This window comes from Sapajus apella, unplaced genomic scaffold, assembly GCF_009761245.1.
Source record: "Sapajus apella isolate SASKATOON/1434 unplaced genomic scaffold, GSC_monkey_1.0 scaffold69, whole genome shotgun sequence".
NCBI classification, from domain to species: Eukaryota; Metazoa; Chordata; class Mammalia; order Primates; family Cebidae; genus Sapajus; species Sapajus apella.
In genome coordinates this window covers 10,538,363-10,556,520 of record NW_022437009.1, presented here as the reverse complement: position 1 = coordinate 10,556,520, position 18,158 = coordinate 10,538,363, and the positions used below count along the sequence as shown (strand labels likewise).

Here is an 18,158-nt window from a genome sequence, read left to right as displayed (position 1 = left end):
AACAAACTTGCACCTCTATCCCCCTTCACACAGTCATCCACTACATTTACATCCCCTAGAAAAATACACTTGGGCACAATTGAACAATTCAATTTTTACCAGATTCCTGGACACCCTAAGGATCATCTGTGGGTCTCAGGTTGATTCCCTGCCCTCAGAGATTATTCTTGAAGTACTTACACCTTCCCTGGATGAAAAGGAGAAGAAAATCTGAGGTCTTGCTCCCAAACTTGTTTTCCCCCTGGCTAAAGGGTCAAGAGTGGGGGGTGGGGGGATGAGGTGCGAGAGGTTGAGGAAAAAGGATTAGTATTTCTTTTCCAGTGTGTTTGGGGGGGAGAATGGAGGAGGCAGACTTTTGTCTCTTGATTGTGTGAGGGTGGGAAGAAATGTTATCAGCTGAGAAGAAGAAAGAAATGGATGATTAAGGTACTTTCCAGACCTTAGCAAGGAAGATGACAGCTCTGAAGAGAAATCTCCCTATGCCGGGGCTTCAGAAGCAGCCTTTCCAGCAGAGAAAGTATTCATTAGAAAAAGAAGGCAAAGTGATAGATGAAGTCAGGGTCCAGCCAGGGTTTGGGAAGAGGCGGTACAGGGTATCGATCGCAGTTCTCAGGAGAAGAGAGACGGATCAGCATAGATGCTGCAAACACCAGCCGCCTCGGGGCCACCCCAGTTCCGGGGCTGGCTCTGACTCAGAGACAGCCTTCTGTCATCGTGACAGGTGATCTTGGTCAGCTTAGCCAGGTCCTCTCAAACCCAGACAACGCCACTCCAACCCTCTGCTCTGCATCAGGGCAGCGTGGGTTTCCCACAGAGGAAGCACTACACGGGAGCCGAGGCCCTCCCCAACTCCAACCCCTGTGTCCTTCAGCACATCCTACAGACTCCCTCCCCTTGCCCTTCTGATTCACAGCGCCCACCTCCCTGCACCTACCCTATTCGATCTACAGGGGAGCGGAGTCGTTTCGTGGCCGCCAGCCCGGGAAGGGGCGCCAGCCAGCTGGCGGACGCACGGCTTAGAGGGGCGTCTGGGCAAAGAAAGGTTTGGGGCTGGGTTAGGTGCAGTTAGCCTGGGAGAGTGGACTGGTAGCACAAAGAATGTGTGCGTAAGGGTTAGAAGAGGAGATCCTGGAGCTTTGGTCTTCTCTTTTCCCCCTGCAATTGTGCATTTCGGAGGGACTCTGGCTGCAAGCTCGGTAGGCAATAGCATCCGCTCCAAGACTACACTTCCCAGAAGGCTGTGCAGAAGGGAGGGGGCGGGGAGCAGGCAACCTGTGTTGCGCTTGCGCAAAGAGTGAGCTGGAAAGGCAGGTTGGGGGAGAGGGGAGGCGTGCCCGCGACGAGGGCGAGGGGGAGGGGGCCGAGCGGCGGCGGCGCCAGGGCGGGCGCGCGTCCGCGGCGGTGATGGCGGTGCGTGAACGCGCGGCGGCAGCAATGGCCGCTCTGGAGCGGCGGGTGCCGAGTCTCGATGACTTCGCGGGACAGAGCTGGAGCTCGTGGGTGGAGCGGGCCGACCTGCCCGCGACTGACGGTAAGTGAAGCCACCCTAAAGTCCGGGGACCCCATCACTGTCTCCCCTCCCCCCTTCCGGGCCCCCGCCAGCTGAGGGGAGCCGCCGACTGGAGCCGCCGTCCGGCTCCCCGGCCCCCCAAACAAAGGACCCGCCGGGTCCTAGTGCCCGCCTGCTCCGTCACCTTCGCGCCTCCGGGTCCTAGCGCCGGCTCACCGCTCACAGCCCACCCAGCCCACCTCTGCCTCTGCCAGTCCCCAATACCTGCCCCCACATAGGCTTGCCTTTATCTTTCTCCTTGCCTGCTGGTCCCCAACTCGCGCCTCTCCGGCACCTGCCTCTGGCTTTCCCTGTCCGCAACAGTCCTCTCCACGTGTTTCCCACGCACCCCACTTCTGTGCCCCCTTCCTCACCCCCCTTGTTCTTTCGCTTTTTGCCCCACATCTCCTGCTCCTTTTCGGCGTTTGCCTGCAGCTGCAGTGCTTTTAGACCCCCACCCCCTCCACGTTAGTTCCTCCGTCCATCCATCTATCCTCCCTCTCTCCCTCCATCCTTCAGTCCATCCATCCATGCCTCCAAACCGCTGTCCTTTCCCAGGCCTCTTGCCCTGCCCCTTTGCTCTCTCCTCTGACTCCCACCTTCTCCAGGCCCCTGAGTGCCTTAGTGAGCGGGCCTACAGCCTCTTCTTCTGATCTTTGTCTTCTGGGCCCCAGGGAGCACCTGGCCTCGTGGCCTTTCGGGGTGACAGCAGGCATCACGCCCCTGAAGAAGTTTGCAAGTGAGAAGAGGTGGAGGAGGAGACGGCATGGAGGGGTCTCTAATGACACTTGTTCTCCTCTGAGACATCTGACTCTCAGTTTCGTTCTGTCCGTCGTTCCCCGCACTTGCATTTCACGGACTTAGAGGGGGAACTGCCCCTAGTCTCTTGCGTGCCTAACCCACCACCCCTCATATCTGGATATTATATAAGATTGTCAACAATCTTTTCATCCTAGAAGGGAGCATATCTGTTAATGGGCATCAGAGAGCAGACCTAAGTGGGAGCCTAGGCCACCCCGGGGCTGCCCCATGCTGGGTGGGCAAGGATGGGGCCATTGTCAGGGTCTGGGTGCATTGAGAACCGGAAATGGAGTCAGACGGGTTTGGTGACTCAGAATTGATTTTTTTTTTTCCAAGGGACAGGGAGGGGGCGTAGAGGAGGGAGGGGGGAGGAGAGAGGTAGGGGGATGGGGAAAAAGCTGCTTTGCACAGCTAAGATGTTTTTGTCATTAACCCAGAAACTGAGGTACAAGGGCAACCCCTGCCCAAAGCCCCTCTAAGAAGGGGAGGGACTTGCATAGCTGACCAAGGAGACTTTGAAGATGCCCAAGGACCAAAGACAGCAGTTTCTCTGCTCTGTGACCATCCTATCAGTGCAGGACCTGAGAAGCTGGGTGTAACTTTGACAATGCTGTGGTAACCCAGGTGGAGCAAAATTGAATTCATGGGGGTGGGGACCTGGGAGAGTATCTATTTGGGATGCCACAGAGTAGCAGAAAGGACCCATCTGAGAAATCTCAAGAAGAGACTCAAGGATTTATAGAAAAATTGGTTAAGGATTGTTTCCCCTTTAAATGGGGAAGCAGGCCCAGAAAAGAGATGATATTTACCACAATCACCCAACTAGTTAGCAGTGGAACCCTGAACTGCACCTTGAAGTGAGGGGTCCTGTAAGAAAGGTGGATGGATTCTTCTTAGTGGGGCCATCTTGGTGCAGATGCAGCAGGTGAAGGAAGATAGGCATTTGAAAATGACCCTCTGAAAGGTTCCCCAAGTGGTCCTAGCACCAGGAGCTTGTCACGGAGTGGGGGCTTCATACTGTTGTGTTACAGGCCCTGCTAGGAGCTTCTGGAAAGGGGACAACCTCTGGCTTGTCTTCTGGGAAGAACAGTCTCTGGTAAGGAGAGGCTGGAGTCCCTAAGACTGGCCCTGACCCTTCTGAGCTGTGTTTCTCCTCTAGGGGCTGAGCTGGAGGAGAGTAGCAAAAACACGAAGAAGCTGGATGCCATGACCCTCATTAAAGAAGGTGGGAGTCGACACACATTAGGGCTGGGACCCAGGGCAGACAGGACCACGCTCCACTTTTCCACCACACTACAGAAGGAGGTGGCTGCTTGAAGCAGCTGTCGGGGACCCTCATTTTGATAGGTCTGAGTCGGCCGGTTGCTCTGGCTCCTGTGACCTGTTGTTGGAGATCCTAATCATAGGTGATTGCCCACTCACCTGAAAGCGCATACCCTTTGGGACTGCTTAGATTGAACTCTGGAAGCTGGGAGCATTCAGCATGGAGCCTGTCATGTCAGCGGGGAGGTGAAGTGCCCTCTGAGTGGTGGGGTGGGAGTGCTCTCCAATCTTTCAGGGAAACCCTGGGATCCTCAGCCCCAGTGACATGGGCTTCTGTCATTGCAGACATGTCCATCTTCGGGCACTGCCCTGCCCATGACGACTTCTATTTGGTTGTGTGTAACCACTGCAGCCAAGTGGTGAAGCCTCAAGCTTTCCAGAAGCACTGCGGTGAGGGGAGCCCTAGGGCGGAGACAGAGGGACAGGGGAAGGTAGAGCAGGGAACTCTGAGGACAGGGTCAGTGGGGAGGTCTCATGGGGTAATGGAGGGTCGTGTTGAGGATAGGAAGGTCCTGGGGGTGTCTTCAGAGCACTGTGGGGGTCGGGTTATTGTCATTCTAGCATCCTGTGGAGTTAAGGGAGGTGTTAAGAGGTTCAGGAAGCTAGGTCTTGAATTTTGAGTCTTGAAGGCTCAGATTCAAATGGGAAGGAGGTATGTTTTCAATCTAATTTAAGGAAACTCAGATTCTCTCCTGTGAGTCTACAGACAGGGTTAGGTTGGGGAAGGAAGCAGTGATACCACTCACCTTGATTATTCTTTCCACCTCCTGGCGACAGAAAGAAGACATGGGCCCCTCAGCAAGCTTTATACCCGGGCCCCACCCCCACCTCCAGCCCCTGCCAGCTCTCAGAAATGCCATGTAGTGAATGGGCAGGGCCCAGCTTGTAGGGCCCCAGGTTCCACAAAAACCTCCTCCAGGGAGAAGGGCCAGGGGTCCCGGAGCCGTGGCCACCAGCCTCCTGAGAAGACCCAGAAAGACAACCTCTGGTAAGGAGAGGCTGGAGATTTTTCTAAGACTGGCCCTGACCCTGACCCAGGGAGGGGTGGACACCAATAGAGGCAGCCCTGGGTCTAGGCATACTCCTCACAGCAGAAGGCAGCGCCTGTCTGCAGCTTCCCTCCGTGTGCTCCAGGGAAGATGGGGTCCCTTCTTCCCATGTTTCACACCCCTGCTGGAGCCCACCCAAGTTCAGGGCTGGGAAAGAGATGGCGCTGGGCTAGAGTCCAGGCCCCAGGCCTTTCCTCCCCTTCCCCAGCCAACCCCCTCTCTCCATGTGTAGCCTTTTCGTGCCTGTGGTGAATCTGGAGAAGATGTCCAGTCTCCCGAAGCCTGATGGACACGGAATCAGGGTGGCCCCACCCTCTGCTTTTCTTAGCCAGCCAGGGGGCCTTACCAAGGACTCCCCTGGAAAACCTCCCATGGCTCCCCCTTCTAAAGAACCTCCTGGCAGAGAGAACATCGAGATCATCCCCAGTGAGGGATCCAGTCACCGGGCTGAAGGCAGCCCTCCTGAAAAGGAGCCCAGTGGGGCCAGGCTGCCCCCCAAAACCCACCGGAAGATGGCTCGTGAGTAGTTGTGGTCTTGGGGGTGTGGAAGGTGCAGTGGGGACTCTTTTGGGCGGCTTTGTCTTTGGGCCAGTTGGGGAGGAGGTCAGGTTTATAAGCCTGGCCGTCACAGGTTGTAGGGTACAGAAGCCCCTGTCACGTCTTGACTTGCTTGCTTCTTGGGAAGCTTCTCTCCAGCCTGTGTCTCCTGATGCAGCCCATGCCCAGGAGGTGAAGTTCTTTCTCACTCTTTCTCACCTAGATCCAGGGCGCCAGACATATGTCGCAACTGGCTTCTCTGGCATCCCAAATGCCCACGGCTGCTTGTGTTTCTTGATATGCGTTGCCCTGCTTTGGGCCTGAAGTCCCAAAAGGAGCACCTGGGATCAGGATAGGGATGGTTCTCACACCCAGCAAAGAGGTGTTGATGCCTAGAAGTTTCTCTGGATGGTGAAGCCCCAGGCTGAGGGCTGGAGGCGCTTCTGCCTTAATTCCAGTTCTTCTCAGGCCCTTGGCAGGAAGCGGCCAGATCCTCCTGTGGAACGCCTGGAAGTGGTCTTGAGGTTCACTGAAAGTGCTTTTCCCACAGGGAAGGAGTGCGACCTCAACAGGCAGTGTGGGGTGATAAATCCAGAGACCAAAAAGATCTGTACCCGCCTGCTGACCTGCAAGGTAACCCCCTTCCCACTGCACAGTGAGGGAGGACAGCACAGGGCTTGCCCGTTCCTTCCCTGGCAAGGAGAGGAATGTTGATGTTAGTAAAGATCTAGCTTAAGGGAGGGCGGTTAGGCCCGCCTTAGGGAAGGGGAGATGGGATGCCCCTCCTGGGCAGAAGATGGGAGCAGTGGGTAGGGGTGGTTTCCAGATTCCCCCATCCTAAGGGAGGGTTTTGGCCCAATGGAGGAGGGAAACAAAGACATGTGAACACAGCTGCAAATATGCCCACCCTGCCGTCCCTCACCCCTGCTGAGTTCATACCTGCTCCTCGGCTCTCCACCCTGCTGTATTCTAGATCCACTCAGTACACCAGCGTCGGGAAGTCCAGGGCCGAGCCAAGGACTTTGACGTGCTGGTGGCAGAGCTGAAGGCCAACTCCCGCAAAGGGGAGTCTCCCAAGGAGAAGAGCCCAGGGCGCAAGGAGCAAGTTCTCGAGCGCCCCTCCCAGGAGCTCCCATCCGCAGTCCAGGTTGTGGCAGCAGTGGCTGCTCCCAGCAGCACTTTCTCTGTCCGTGCCAAGCAGACGTACCCATACTGTGCACTGCCCAGGTACGTCTAGCATCCAACCCCTACCTTGCCTGGGGGTACTTGGCCCCTTAGCCACCAGGGGCCCCTGGAAACAGGCTCATGGAGTGTCCTGGAAGATGCACTCACTCAGCCCTGAGTGTGGGGGGACTCCTGGGGCTCCTGACGGTGGTGTGGAAGCAGAAGATGTCCCTGTTCCCAACCAAGCACACCACAAGCATCCCAGCCTCTCAGCGGCATGCCAGATCCAACACTTGGGATATGAACATTTTCCCAGCTGCCTCCAACAGGCCGAATCTTGTCACTGGGGAGCCAAAAGAGTCACAGTCTCGGGCAAGGCAGCCCTACGTGTATTCACTCACTGGCTCCTTCGTGTGCAGAGGCTACGCCGGACCCCGGGGAGAGCCTGCCTTGCTGAAGGAGACACACGTGCATCTCTGCCTGTCACACAAGGGGCAAACATGAAACAGGTTCAGCTCATAGACAGGCTTACAGGAATATGTGATGCAAGAAGGGGGTTGAGCAAGTTGACTGGGCTGACCAGAGCTGGGTGCAGTTTAACTGTGAAGATTTTCTGGAGGAGGTGGATCTGGAGCAGATTATCCCCTGAGGAGGAAGGGGCTGGGAGGTGAAGGGGCTGGGGAGAGAATCCCTTGGGAGCAGTCTCTCTGTCTCTTACTCTGTGAGCTCTGTGGTTCCCTCCTGTCCTTCCCTTCCCTCTGTCCTCTTCTGATTGCCCTGCAGGGTGTCTGCCCCTGTGCCCTGCTCTCTGAGCTTGGCGGGTTCAAGGACACCCCTACTCTGACCCCACAACAGTCACATTCCCCTCACATCCCCTTTGGCCCTTCCAGGTCCCGGGCCTCCTCTGAGAGTGAATTGGATGATGAAGGTCCCTGTGGTGGTGATGGGGACCCAGGCCTGTTCCCCTTTCCCATGCCCCGGGGTGGGGCCCAGGCCTCCAGCGAGGAGAGTGAGGAGGAAGGGACATCTGATGACCTCCATCTCCCCCCTGACTGCCATTATGCAACCCGGCCCCCGAGGCCACAGGCGGTAAGGAACTGGGGCAGGGGCCTAGGGTGGGGGTGGCCCAGCACTCCTGGCCCACAATATGGGGAGGAGGTCAGATCCTGTGTGCAGATGCCCTCTGTGCACCTCAACCCTGCCAACCATGCACCTTCCTTCTGCCTTTAGTTCTGCACCTTTGGGAGTCGGCTGGTGAGCCCAGGATGCTATGTATTTAGTCGCCGGCTGGACCGGTTCTGCTCGGCACTCAGCTCCATGCTGGAGCGGCACCTCAGCTCACACATGTGGAAGTAAGTCTCTTGGGCCCAGAATGGAAGTTCTAGAATGGACATTCCCAGGCTCCAGACATACCTGGGCTTCAGAAGCCCTGATCTTTCCTCTACGCCCATAGGTGTGCCTTGGCTGTTTGCCAGCAGGACCCCGGATAGGGAGCGGTGTGAAAAGGAGGTGGGAAAACTTGGCAGCCTAGGGCTTGGCTAAGGCAGGGCATGGAAGGGTGGTCTAGGGGTGAATCCAGACTCTCATCCATCACTTGCAGTACCTTTTGGGTGACTAGAGATAGGGGATGCCCCAAGCAAGATTTAAAATGAAGTTCCTAGTGGGTCTACCTCCTAGTTCGTATATACGAGTTAATTCCTCTCCACAGGCACATCCCTGTGCCATCTTCCTAACCCTCAGTTCCAGCATCTTCCAGCAGATGGCAGCAACTCTGGGGCTCTGCTGGCCATTTCTAGGTGGGGCAGAGACTGGAGTGTGTCTTGTGTTGGGGGAAGCTCTCTTGTTTGCTTGGCAGTCACAGCGGGCTCTCTTTTCGCTGCAGGAAGATTCCACCGGTGACCGAACCTCCATCTCACCTTGTCAACTCCCCCTTATCTGCTCCCCTGAGCCCATCCTCTACAGGCAGCTGCCCCCGCCTTCCAGGTCCACCCCCAAGACCTGCCTGCCCAGCCTCCACGCCCCCTACCAAGGACAGCCTTGTCCCCAGCTACCCTGCAGGCTCCCCCAGTGTGGCGGCCGCCTGTAGCCAGGCAGAGTGCATGGGCGGGAGCCAGGCTATCACCTCACCACTGCCTGCCAACACGCCGTCCCCGTCCTTCAGCAAGCTGCCGCCTTCCAAAGCCAGCAAGTCATCCAAAGGCAAGGACGGGGTGGAGATGGAGGCCCCTTCTCGAAAGCGGAAGTTATCCCCTGGCCCCACCACTTTTAAACGGACCTGCATCCTGGAGCCCACTGGAAAAGGCAAACCCTCTGGCTGCCGGGGCCTCTCGGCCAAGACTAAAACAGCCCTGAGCATGGGGCTTAATGGGACAATGGGGCCAAGAGTGAAGCGGGCAGGGCCCCTGGACTGTCGTGGCTCCCCTCATCAGCTCCCCACACCAGTCAAGGCTTCTCAACTGGAGAACCGGGGAGCAGCTGGACACCCAGGCAAGGCCCTGTCAACCAACTGCCTCTCTGAGGAGGAGGTGGCCAAGAAGCGGAAAAACCTGGCCACTTACTGCCGGCCGGTGAAGGCCAAGCACTGTCAGGCTGGTGCCCCTGCTGATGTGGCCTGTTCTGTGCGCCGCAAGAAGCCAGGCCCGGCCCTGGCCTTTGAGGAGAAGTGCTCTACACTGAAGGTACCAGCCAGGCTCCCTGAAGATTGACGAGGGTGGGGTGCACAGTGGGTACCTGATACGGAGAAGCTGCTACATTGGTGTTTGTGCAGGGAAAGGGAGGCAGGGGAAGTTGAGAGAGAGTTCCTGGACTATTTTCTCTAGGAAGAGGTAGGTCAGCTCTTAGCAAAGTGACTCCAGCATTTGCCTGGTGAACCTTCCCCTATCCCTCACCCTTTCCCTTGGGCTAAGGAGATGCAGCACCCCTCCACCCCTGCTTTTGCTGTAACCAAAGGGCCACTTGTTTCTGAATTGGCTGTGACCCTCATTCCAGGTACTGGAGCTACCTCTGTTCCCTGAAGGAAAGGGAGTTTGAGTCCTTGGGTCACAGCCTAACATGCCGAGCAGCAAGGTGGGTGGGCTGGTCTTGCTCACTGGTTTTTCCTCTGGGCATCAGGGCCTTGAAGGGCAGGCACACGACCCCATGCCCACTACTGCACGTGTGCCCGCCTTGCACATGTGCTCATCTCCAGCCATGTGGGTGACAGACAGGTTCTCCAGGATTACTAGTAAAGCCTGTAGCCAGTTTTATTTGCCTGTTCTGGTGGGATCCCTGGCGTAGTGTGCCATGTGCTCTCCATATGATCTCTGCCAGGAGGGACTTACTGGAGGTGGGATGGGGTTGCTCTCCTGGGTTAGATGTGGGCCCATAAGCCGTGTATGCTCTCCAACTTCACTACCCAAACTGGCTCTAGTGAGCTGGCATTCATCTTCCCTCTTGCTCAGTTTTACTCCCCAGGCCAGCAGAAGGAAATCAAGATTTAGCCCCTCTAGTCCACACAGTTCACCAGGAAGGACAGCAGGCAGGCCCCCACCCTGACCCTTTCTCTTGCCTCTTGTCTTCTTGCAGTCAAAAGCCCATTAATGAGAAAGTGCCTGCCCACTGCAACGGAGCCGCCAGCACCTCCTCCCCTCCAGATCCGGGCCCCAGGCTGCTGCCGCTTTTTATAACTTTATATTATTTTTTTTAAGAAAAAAACTCTTTAAAATACCTCAAGACTGTCTCCCTGTTCTGTTGCGGCTATGAAAATATAAAAACACAAACATAGAAAAGGAAGGAAAAAAAATAACAAAATGAGTGTCCTTACTGTCACCAGCCCTACCCTGTGTGGCTAAGATAGGCAGCCAGACTCCAGCTCCCATAGCTTGCCTGCAGAAGTCTCTTATGCTCATTATTATTATTGTCATCTTGTCATTTTCAGTAGTGTGAAAATGCGTGGAGTTTGTGTCACTGGGAGAGTGTTCTTTCCAGACAGGATGATGAGGTGTGTGGCTCTGAATGGGCAAGGCTTCCTGAGTCTTGACCCCAGGGACGACTATGGTCCCATTAGTAAGAGAAACTTGAGAGGGAGAGCTGCACCTCTGGCTCTTCTGTAGGATCCTTGCCCTGAGGGTCTGGGAATTGGCTTGTGGAATTGGTTGTGGTCCTCCAGCAACCCTAGGTGTCCATCCCTCCCTGAATTATTGCCTGTTTTTCTTCAGCCGTTCCTGCTTTTCCCACCTCTTACCAGCACTCTCATTTTCTCAACCACTTAGGGAGCTTGAGCTGGGCTGGTCATTGCTGTTGGAAGTTCCTGCTTTCTATCGGACAGCCTTTCTTCCCGGCTGTGGGTTTGCCTTTAAGGAAGGGGTAGAACCTTTCCCAGGGAGGCCTCCTTGGGCCTGAACCACACCTTTTTAGGAAAGGAAAAGGCATCATCACTTGCAGAACTGGTGGTGTGGGAGGCCCTGGTCCCTCAGGATCACCTGGCTCCTCAGGGCTGAGCAGCTGCTGAGGAGGCGGCAGGGCTGGGAGTGCCCTAGTTATTCCATTTATCTCGATGGGGACAACTGTGCAGATAGGAGATGAGACTTGCATCTCCCTCCTTTGGTCAACCAGGTTCAAGGCACTATATTTTAGCCCTGTCCTTTCCTATTTGCCTTCTTTTTAGGCAGGGAGGAAGCTTGTTCCCTGAACAAAAGGAGGCGGCAGGAGACAGTGCACAGACAGGGAAATCCAATACTACTAGAAATCGGCTCCAAACACTGGTTTCACACTCTTGGTTCAGCATACTAAACGTGTGATTTGGGGTTTCACTGAAATCGTTTGCTACAAATGTAACTTCCACAGGCTACTTGGGATTTAGGTCCTTGTAGACAGACACACAGATAAAATCAAGGTGGGCCGGGGTCTGTCCGGTCCCCTTCTGCCTCCGGGCTCTCGCGGGAGCGGGCCTCTCCGGAGCACTCGCGCTTTCCCCCCAGCCCCCAGAGGGCGCTGTAGGCCACTCCGCCGCACTGCCGGAGGCGTCCCCGGGGAGGAGCCTCTGCTGCAGCCGCCTCCGCCTCCGCGATCGCAAACCCGGAAGACGTGCTCGGGCAGCTGGAGTGTGCGGGCCCGCCGGGCACGGCCATGCAGCCCCTGGAGGTAGGTCTGGTTCCCGCTCCACCTGGGGAGCCGAGACTGACCCGCTGGCTGCGGCGAGGCAGTGGGATCTTGGCGCACCTGGTAGCTTTGGGCTTCACCATCTTTCTGACAGCGCTGTCCCGGCCAGGAACCAGTGAGTGTGCGGGGCGGGGCGGGGCTACCGAAGAGGGCGGAGCGGATGTGCTGGAGGGGCAGCGCTTGGGAGCGCCGAAAGATTTGGAGGAGGGACCCTAGCTGTAAAGGGGAGACAGAGACTGGAGGGGTTTTGAGGGCCTGGTGGGGCGGGGTCCCAGGGGTCCTGGAAGAATGGGGCTTTGGGTGCTGTGGGGGAAGGGCAGACAATTGAACAGACTGAACTACTTCCTCAGAAACAGGTCCCCTGATGGAGGATAGAAGTGAAGGAGGCCGGGCTCGGTGGGTCACGCCTGAAATCTCAGCACTTTGGGAGGCCGACTCGGGTGGATCACTTGAGGTCAGGAGTTCGAGACCAGCCTGGCCAACATGGTGAAACCCGGTCTCTACTAAGAATACAAAAATTAGCTGGGTGTGATGGCGCGCGCCTGTAGTCCCAGCTACTGTGGAGGCTGAGGCAGGCGAATCGCTTGAAACCGGGAGGCGAAGGTTGCTGTGAGCCAAGATCGCACCACTGCACTCCAGCCTATGCAACAGAGGGAGACTGTCTCAAAAAAAAGGCAGAGGTCTATTCTCTATTCTAGGACTGAGCTGCCAGCTGAGAGGTGCTGAATGGTGAACCCAGACCAAACTGTGTGTATAGGGAGGCCCTCTTGGTTGCTTACCTTGGGGCCCCTTAGCTGCTCCACTTTGTCCTTAGTTCCTGTTCCCGATTAGGGTTGGGGATGCTACTTTTCTCCTGTGGCTGGATTCTTTGGGATCCACCTAGCTACAGGGGCTGGAACAATGGTATGGAGCCCTCAGCCTCTTCTCTTTGATTCTTAGGTCTTTTCTCCTGGCACCCTGTATTTATGGCCTTGGCGGTGAGTTTGGGCTTCTATCTGATTTGTTTGGGTATGTCCCACCTCACTCCCAGGGAAGCATCCAGCCTTCAGAAAGCTCAGCCTTTCTAAGGCTAAGATGGGTGGAGGAAACATCTAGGGTTCATCTTTCCCTGCAGCCTATGGGATTTGGAAAGCGGAGGGCTGGGCCATAGGCAAATGTCAGGTGGTTGAAAAGGGTGGCAGGGCATAAAAGATACTTCTTTCGGCCGGGCGCGGTGGCTCAAGCCTGTAATCCCAGCACTTTGGGAGGCCGAGGCGGGTGGATCACGAGGTCAAGAGATCGAGACCATCCTGGTCAACATGGTGAAACCCCGTCTCTACTACAAATACAAAAATTCAGCTGGGCATGGTGGCGTGTGCCTGTAATCCCAGCTACTGAGGAGGCTGAGGCAGGAGAATTGCCTGAACCCAGGAGGCGGAGGTTGCGGTGAGCCGAGATCGCGCCATTGCACTCCAGCCTTGGTAACAAGAGCGAAACAAAGTCTCAAAAACCCCATACAAAAAAAAAAAAAAAAAAAAAAAAAAAAGAAGATACTTCTTTCTCCATTGGGGTCTGAAGGAGCAGGGGGGTGAGGTGTTATCCAGTCATCTCCCTACTTGTCCCAAAATTTCAGGAGGAAGTTTAACATTTGTTGTTCCACTGGTCAAGAAATGGGAGTCATTGTAGAGGTTGGGGTGGGGAGATGTCAACCTGAATGAGGAGACTTTGTTGTCAGAAATGTTGAGCTGTGAGGCTGTTAGTCCTGGTGGAACTTATTTAAACCCTATCCTCTGTCCTCTTTGTTAGGATGTATGAGAGGACCTCCTTTTTTCTCAGGCCTCCAAGCCAGACATGAGGCTTACTTCTCTCTCCTATGTTCACAGTTCTGCCTCTGCATGGCCAAAGCCATCCTACTCTTCTCACCTGAATACTCTCCGTTCTTTTTCTGCTCCCGAAAAGCTCGGATCCGGCTCCACTGGGCAGGGCAGACCCTAGCCATCCTCTGTGCAGCTCTGGGCCTGGGCTTCATCATCTCCAGCAGGACCCGCAGTGAACTGCCTCATCTGGTGTCCTGGCACAGCTGGGTAGGAGCCCTGACACTGCTGGCCACTGGTGGCCAGGCACTGTGTGGGCTCTGCCTCCTCTGTCCTCGGGCAGCCAGGGTCTCGAGGGTGGCTCGCCTCAAGCTCTACCATCTGACATGTGGACTGGTGGTCTACCTGATGGCTACAGTAACGGTGCTTCTGGGCATGTACTCAGTATGGTTCCAGGCCCAGATCAAAGGTGCAGCATGGTATCTTTGCCTGGCACTGCCACTGTATCCAGCCCTTGTGATCATGCACCAGATCTCCAGATCCTACTTACCAAGGAAGAAAATGGAAATGTGAGTTCCTGCAAACTCTGAATCTAGATGGAACACTTGCCTTGGACTTCATGGTTCCTTTGGTCGTCTACAAGGGATCCATTTCAGAAGTGGTCAGGTTTTTGCACTTCTTGGCTGGTCCAGGGACTGCAGAAACCAAAGCTGCTATTGCTGAGGAATAATTCAGTGGCTCAAAATGGGGAAATGTACTGGGTACGAGTGGAAGGTGATGGAGAGCCTGATCCTGAAGCCTCTACTTGATGAGAGTTAGTTTTGGGTGGTGCTAGTGATATGCTGGTGGTCATTTCTTGCTTGTGTGCCTGATGAAAAATTGTAAGTTATGAATGGCATCCATGGATATTTGGCTTACTTTTAAGAAAGCAGTGTGATGTAGTGGAGAGAGTCTATGGGCCTTGTTTATGGAATATGGTACTCTTAGGCTCTGTTGTACAACCTTAGGTACATTCCATACCTTAAGACCTCTGTTTCTTCATCTGTGAAATGTTTCTAAGCAGTCTCTAAGTCCCTTCCATCTTAATATTCAACATCTGTCAGGTCTGTGTCTCAGAACACCCTCCCAGCTGTGAACCATGTGGACCACTTAGCAGACTCAGGGTAGCTCCTTACTCTCCCTTTACTCCCCTGGAGGGACAGCTCTGCCCTTGAGGCCCTTCAGAAATTTGTGCTGATTTGGTCCCTTTGCCAGGGCATAGAGGGTCAGACACTGTGGAGAGAAGGGACTCAGATGAGGGTCTTCTGGACTCTAAGACAGTGAAGGCACTAAAGTCACTTTAAAGCTTTTGGAGGAGTAAGAGGGCATTGGCATCTTCCTTCAGCCCACCTCAGTATCTGGGCTTGAGGACTGTAAGGCCTGCGTGTGCTCCCTCCCCTGAAATTGCTTCTCAGGGCAAAGGAGCCCTGGGCATCTCATGCTTTGCTCATCTTAGGGCTCAGATTCTTGCCTTAGCACATAGCTACTTGGAGCTTTTCAAGCTTTTCATAAGGGTCAAGGAAGTGGGGGAAGGGCTTTTCTGATCCCAAGAAAACAAAGTTTTTCTGGTTCCCCCTCTTCCTTTTTTTTGTTATCTAAGCTTTCCTCAGTTGTCATCTCTTGCCAGCTCTTTGGTCCAAGAGGGGACTGAGTTTGGTGCCAGCTGGCAAATGAGGGCTGGGCTCTCTTCCCCACAGAGAACCCCCTTCCTTGTTGCAGATGAAAGTAGTTCCCCAGACTGCCCTCGGTGGTGAGGACTGGATGCCAGACTGCTTAGCTGTGGTCTGGCTCAGTCGGAAAGATGGGACCTCCTTAAATCATGGCAAGGACTGACAAGAGTGAAGCCAGGAAAGTGCTGCTGAGGCAGGTACACATAGCTCACAGGGAACTCTGGGAAGCCTGGGGTGTAGGCGCTAGAGCTCCAGTTCCTGGGAGCAGGGGCAGGTGTTCTTAGACGTTAATGTTGTGGATGACCCGGGTCTTCTGAAGATTCAGGTCCTCCTCTCCATGTAGCTCAGAAGAAAGGAGGTTGGTGTGATTCAATAGTACAAGAATGGGCACAGCAAGGGCAGAAGTGTCCTCTCCGTATACCTCATTATGCCTCTCCTGGGGAAGACTGCATCTTTCAGGACAAGCATCTAAAGGAGGCCCCAGCTGTGCAGAGGGGTGATTGTTCCTGTCTCTTTCATTGTCCCCCCTCCTCTCAAACTATCCAGTGTGGTGCAAACTCGGAAGAAACAGTTACTGGGGCTGCATGGAGAATCTCACCTGTGGTGATTTTGATCCAGGGACTGCATCTCCTCTTCCCTCATCACAGCCAATGCTGAGGGGCTCACCCTACCTGCAGCAGGGTAGGAGGGCCAGGCAAAGTTCACCAGCTTGCTCTGAGAACAAGCAGGCAATGCCGTAAAGCCTGAGCCTGCCTGAGGTGCTGCCTCCTCCCAGGTGGTGCGGGGGCTGATGGGCGGGCGGGCAGGCATGCTGACAGCCGGCAGTTTGCGTGGGCTGTGCCATCTGATGTCTATTCCCAGCCCTGGGAGGAAGGGGGAGTCATTTATATTCTGCAGGAGGAAGGGGCCCCAGCTGTCGCCTTTCTGACCAGCGGGCCTGGAGGGCAGGGGCACAGAGCAGAGAGGAGGGCACAGGTGGTCTCCTGCTTAGCCTGGTCTGACTGCAGTATAGGGCACAGGTCACCAGGAGGAGCCCTTCATCCTGGCAGGCCGGATTATGGAGTGACTTCCCTCCCCCCTTTCCATTTCTCCATCAACACCTGCCCTCCCATCCTGGGGCAGCAGCTGGACAGCCATTAGACCTCAGTGCCAGAGCACTCTTTCTCCAGCTGGGATCTCAGTGGCTCCCAGCTTCATGACCTCCTGCTTGTGTGTTCCCTCCTCCTCCATCCTCTGTTCTGCGTACCTCCCCTTTTCTCCTCATGTCTGGGGTATTCACTTGGCTCATCGGCAAGGAAGCAAACGCCTTAGAGAAGCACATGGTTGCCCTTTTGTCCTTGCTCCCTGACTAGGGAAAGCTGCTAGTGGTCAGCCTGTTTTGCCTTAAAAGAAAAAAAAAAAAAGCCAATTTTAAAAATTTGTGGGTCATTTGCACAAATTTTCATATCAAGCTAAGTCCTGATTCCATTTGATTATATTCCAAATTTGATCATATTCCAAGTTTGATTATACTCAGATTCAACCTTGAGGACATTAGAAATATAGATGGCTTCTGTATCCAAATCTGAACGGAAATGAGATTACCTTTCTGGGTTCAGCTACCCCTCCAAAACCCCCATCTTTCCTGTAACTACCCCTCTTCTGACCCCCGTCACGACTGGAGGTGGTATGGAATGAGAGGACCTCTGTGTCAGGGGAAGTCCTCCAGCCTCACCTTCTTGGCTCTTAAGTGGTAGGTCGTTAGCACTCGCCAGGCTGGGCCTCCTCTCCCCCGACCCTTTCACAAGGCAGACTGCCCTTCCCCACTCACTGGACTGTCCTTTCTTTCTCATTGTCCCACCTTCTTCCACCCCTGTACATGGATGCTGTAGACCTTTTTTTTTTTTTTTTTTTGAGATGGAGTCTCACTCTGTCCCCAGGCTGGAGTGCAGTGGCATGATCTCGGCTCACTGCAACCTTTGCCTTCCAGGTTCAAACAATTCTCCTGCCTCAGCCTCCTGAGTAGCTGGGACTACAGGCACCTGCCCACCATATATTTGTATTTTTAGTAGAGATGGGGTTTCACAATGTTGGACAGGATGGCCTTGATCTCTTGACCTCGTGATCTGCCCGCCTTGGCCTCCCAAAGTGCTGGGATTACAGGCGTGAGCCACTGCACCTGGCCAGGCCTTGTTTTTAAAATCTCACTGTGGGAGATTCAGGCATTCTCCCAGAGCCAGCTGGCTGCTGTGCCAAGGCCTGTTCAGAGTTAATAATAATCATTAGCTGAATGGTGCTGGGGCCTTTCAGCTTCAGATCTCTAAGCACTTGCAGGCTGAGTCAGCCAGCCCCGACCTTAGCCCTCTTCCTGGGTTGCAGAGTGTAACAGAATGGGGAGGCACTATGGGAAGGAAGTCAGGAATCTTGCTGCTAGCCACGCCTTGCAGTGTCTGTCTTCTGGGAGTGGGTACTGAGAGTCCTCTCCGTAAACTTGCAAAAATAAGACTTGCACCTGACAAAGGTCAAGATATGTAGGGAACACAGTGTACGCTAGGCTGAGTGACTGTGGCGGTGGCAGGGATGGCTGTTGAGCCTCAATTTCTAGTACTCCTGCCCTTCCTTCTGTTTACCTGTCTTGGCCTCCAGGGTGCACTCCTGGTCTTGATGCCTCAAGCCCAACATTTCTGGGGCTCCTCTGCAAGCTTAGAGAGCAGGGAGGCTTCTGGTAGTGCTCCTGATGCTCCTGTGTCTGGTTGGCACAAATCCTGCGTAACATGAAATGAAAGGTGCATCGGCCTGGGGGCTGGGAAACCTGCAGTATGAATTTACTCCGTTCCCATCACTGGTGTGGCCATGGGCAAACCACTTATTGCTTGACCTACCTCACAGGGATGTTGTGAGGGTTAGATGAGAGAATGAATGTTTTATTAGGAATTGGAAAGTTCAAAGCATTAAACTAAACACATGTAAACAGGTGGTATTATTACGTTCTTGTCTTTCTCTTTCACTGAGCCAGGCTTTGGGCTTTATGCTTCTTAGGCAATACAGTTATGGATAATGACAGGGGATCTAAGTCTCAGAGAGTTGTTTTTACCATCGTAAGAAAACATGGACA

General features: G+C 54.6%; 2 protein-coding genes across 12 annotated transcripts; both read left to right on the top strand.

Annotated features, from left to right (window-relative positions):
• Positions 1-1,360: 1,360 nt before the first annotated feature.
• ATXN7L2 (ataxin 7 like 2) lies at positions 1,361-16,453 on the top strand. 6 transcript variants are annotated; one of them, XM_032249848.1, is made up of 13 exons: positions 1,361-1,531; positions 3,510-3,575; positions 3,959-4,063; positions 4,451-4,661; positions 4,955-5,241; positions 5,810-5,892; positions 6,233-6,486; positions 7,314-7,512; positions 7,654-7,775; positions 8,306-9,101; positions 9,412-9,489; positions 9,988-11,677; positions 13,425-16,453. In XM_032249848.1, the coding sequence occupies exons 1-11, from the start codon at positions 1,405-1,407 to the stop codon at positions 9,451-9,453; spliced, it is 2,292 nt and encodes a 763-aa protein (XP_032105739.1). In that variant the 5' UTR covers positions 1,361-1,404; the 3' UTR covers positions 9,454-9,489; positions 9,988-11,677; positions 13,425-16,453. The 6 variants fall into 6 exon arrangements, with proteins under 6 accessions (XP_032105739.1, XP_032105738.1, XP_032105740.1 ...); XM_032249847.1 differs by having other exon boundaries at positions 9,412-11,677; XM_032249849.1 differs by lacking the exon at positions 13,425-16,453 and adding an exon at positions 11,913-12,069 and having other exon boundaries at positions 9,412-11,677.
• LOC116531161 (cytochrome b561 domain-containing protein 1) lies at positions 11,448-16,453 on the top strand. Of its 6 annotated transcripts, XM_032249860.1 has the most exons (4): positions 11,493-11,677; positions 11,913-12,016; positions 12,502-12,539; positions 13,425-13,536. In XM_032249860.1, the coding sequence occupies exons 1-4, from the start codon at positions 11,530-11,532 to the stop codon at positions 13,534-13,536; spliced, it is 402 nt and encodes a 133-aa protein (XP_032105751.1). In that variant the 5' UTR covers positions 11,493-11,529. The 6 variants fall into 6 exon arrangements, with proteins under 6 accessions (XP_032105748.1, XP_032105746.1, XP_032105751.1 ...); XM_032249855.1 differs by lacking the exon at positions 11,913-12,016 and having other exon boundaries at positions 11,467-11,677; positions 13,425-16,453; XM_032249859.1 differs by lacking the exon at positions 12,502-12,539 and having other exon boundaries at positions 13,425-16,453.
• Positions 16,454-18,158: the final 1,705 nt, after the last annotated feature.

Excerpts from the sequence above, each read along its gene's own strand:
- LOC116531161 (XM_032249859.1), top strand. The coding sequence starts at position 11,530 with ATGCAGCCCCTGGAGGTAGGTCTGGTTCCCGCTCCACCTGGGGAGCCG. Across the intron at positions 11,678-11,912 it reads GCTGTCCCGGCCAGGAACCA|AAACAGGTCCCCTGATGGAG; the intron begins GTGAGTGTGCGG and ends CTACTTCCTCAG. Across the intron at positions 12,017-13,424 it reads ACTCGGGTGGATCACTTGAG|TTCTGCCTCTGCATGGCCAA; the intron begins GTCAGGAGTTCG and ends CTATGTTCACAG.
- ATXN7L2 (XM_032249848.1), top strand. The coding sequence starts at position 1,405 with ATGGCGGTGCGTGAACGCGCGGCGGCAGCAATGGCCGCTCTGGAGCGG. Across the intron at positions 6,487-7,313 it reads CCATACTGTGCACTGCCCAG|GTCCCGGGCCTCCTCTGAGA; the intron begins GTACGTCTAGCA and ends TGGCCCTTCCAG. Across the intron at positions 7,513-7,653 it reads GGCCCCCGAGGCCACAGGCG|TTCTGCACCTTTGGGAGTCG; the intron begins GTAAGGAACTGG and ends TTCTGCCTTTAG.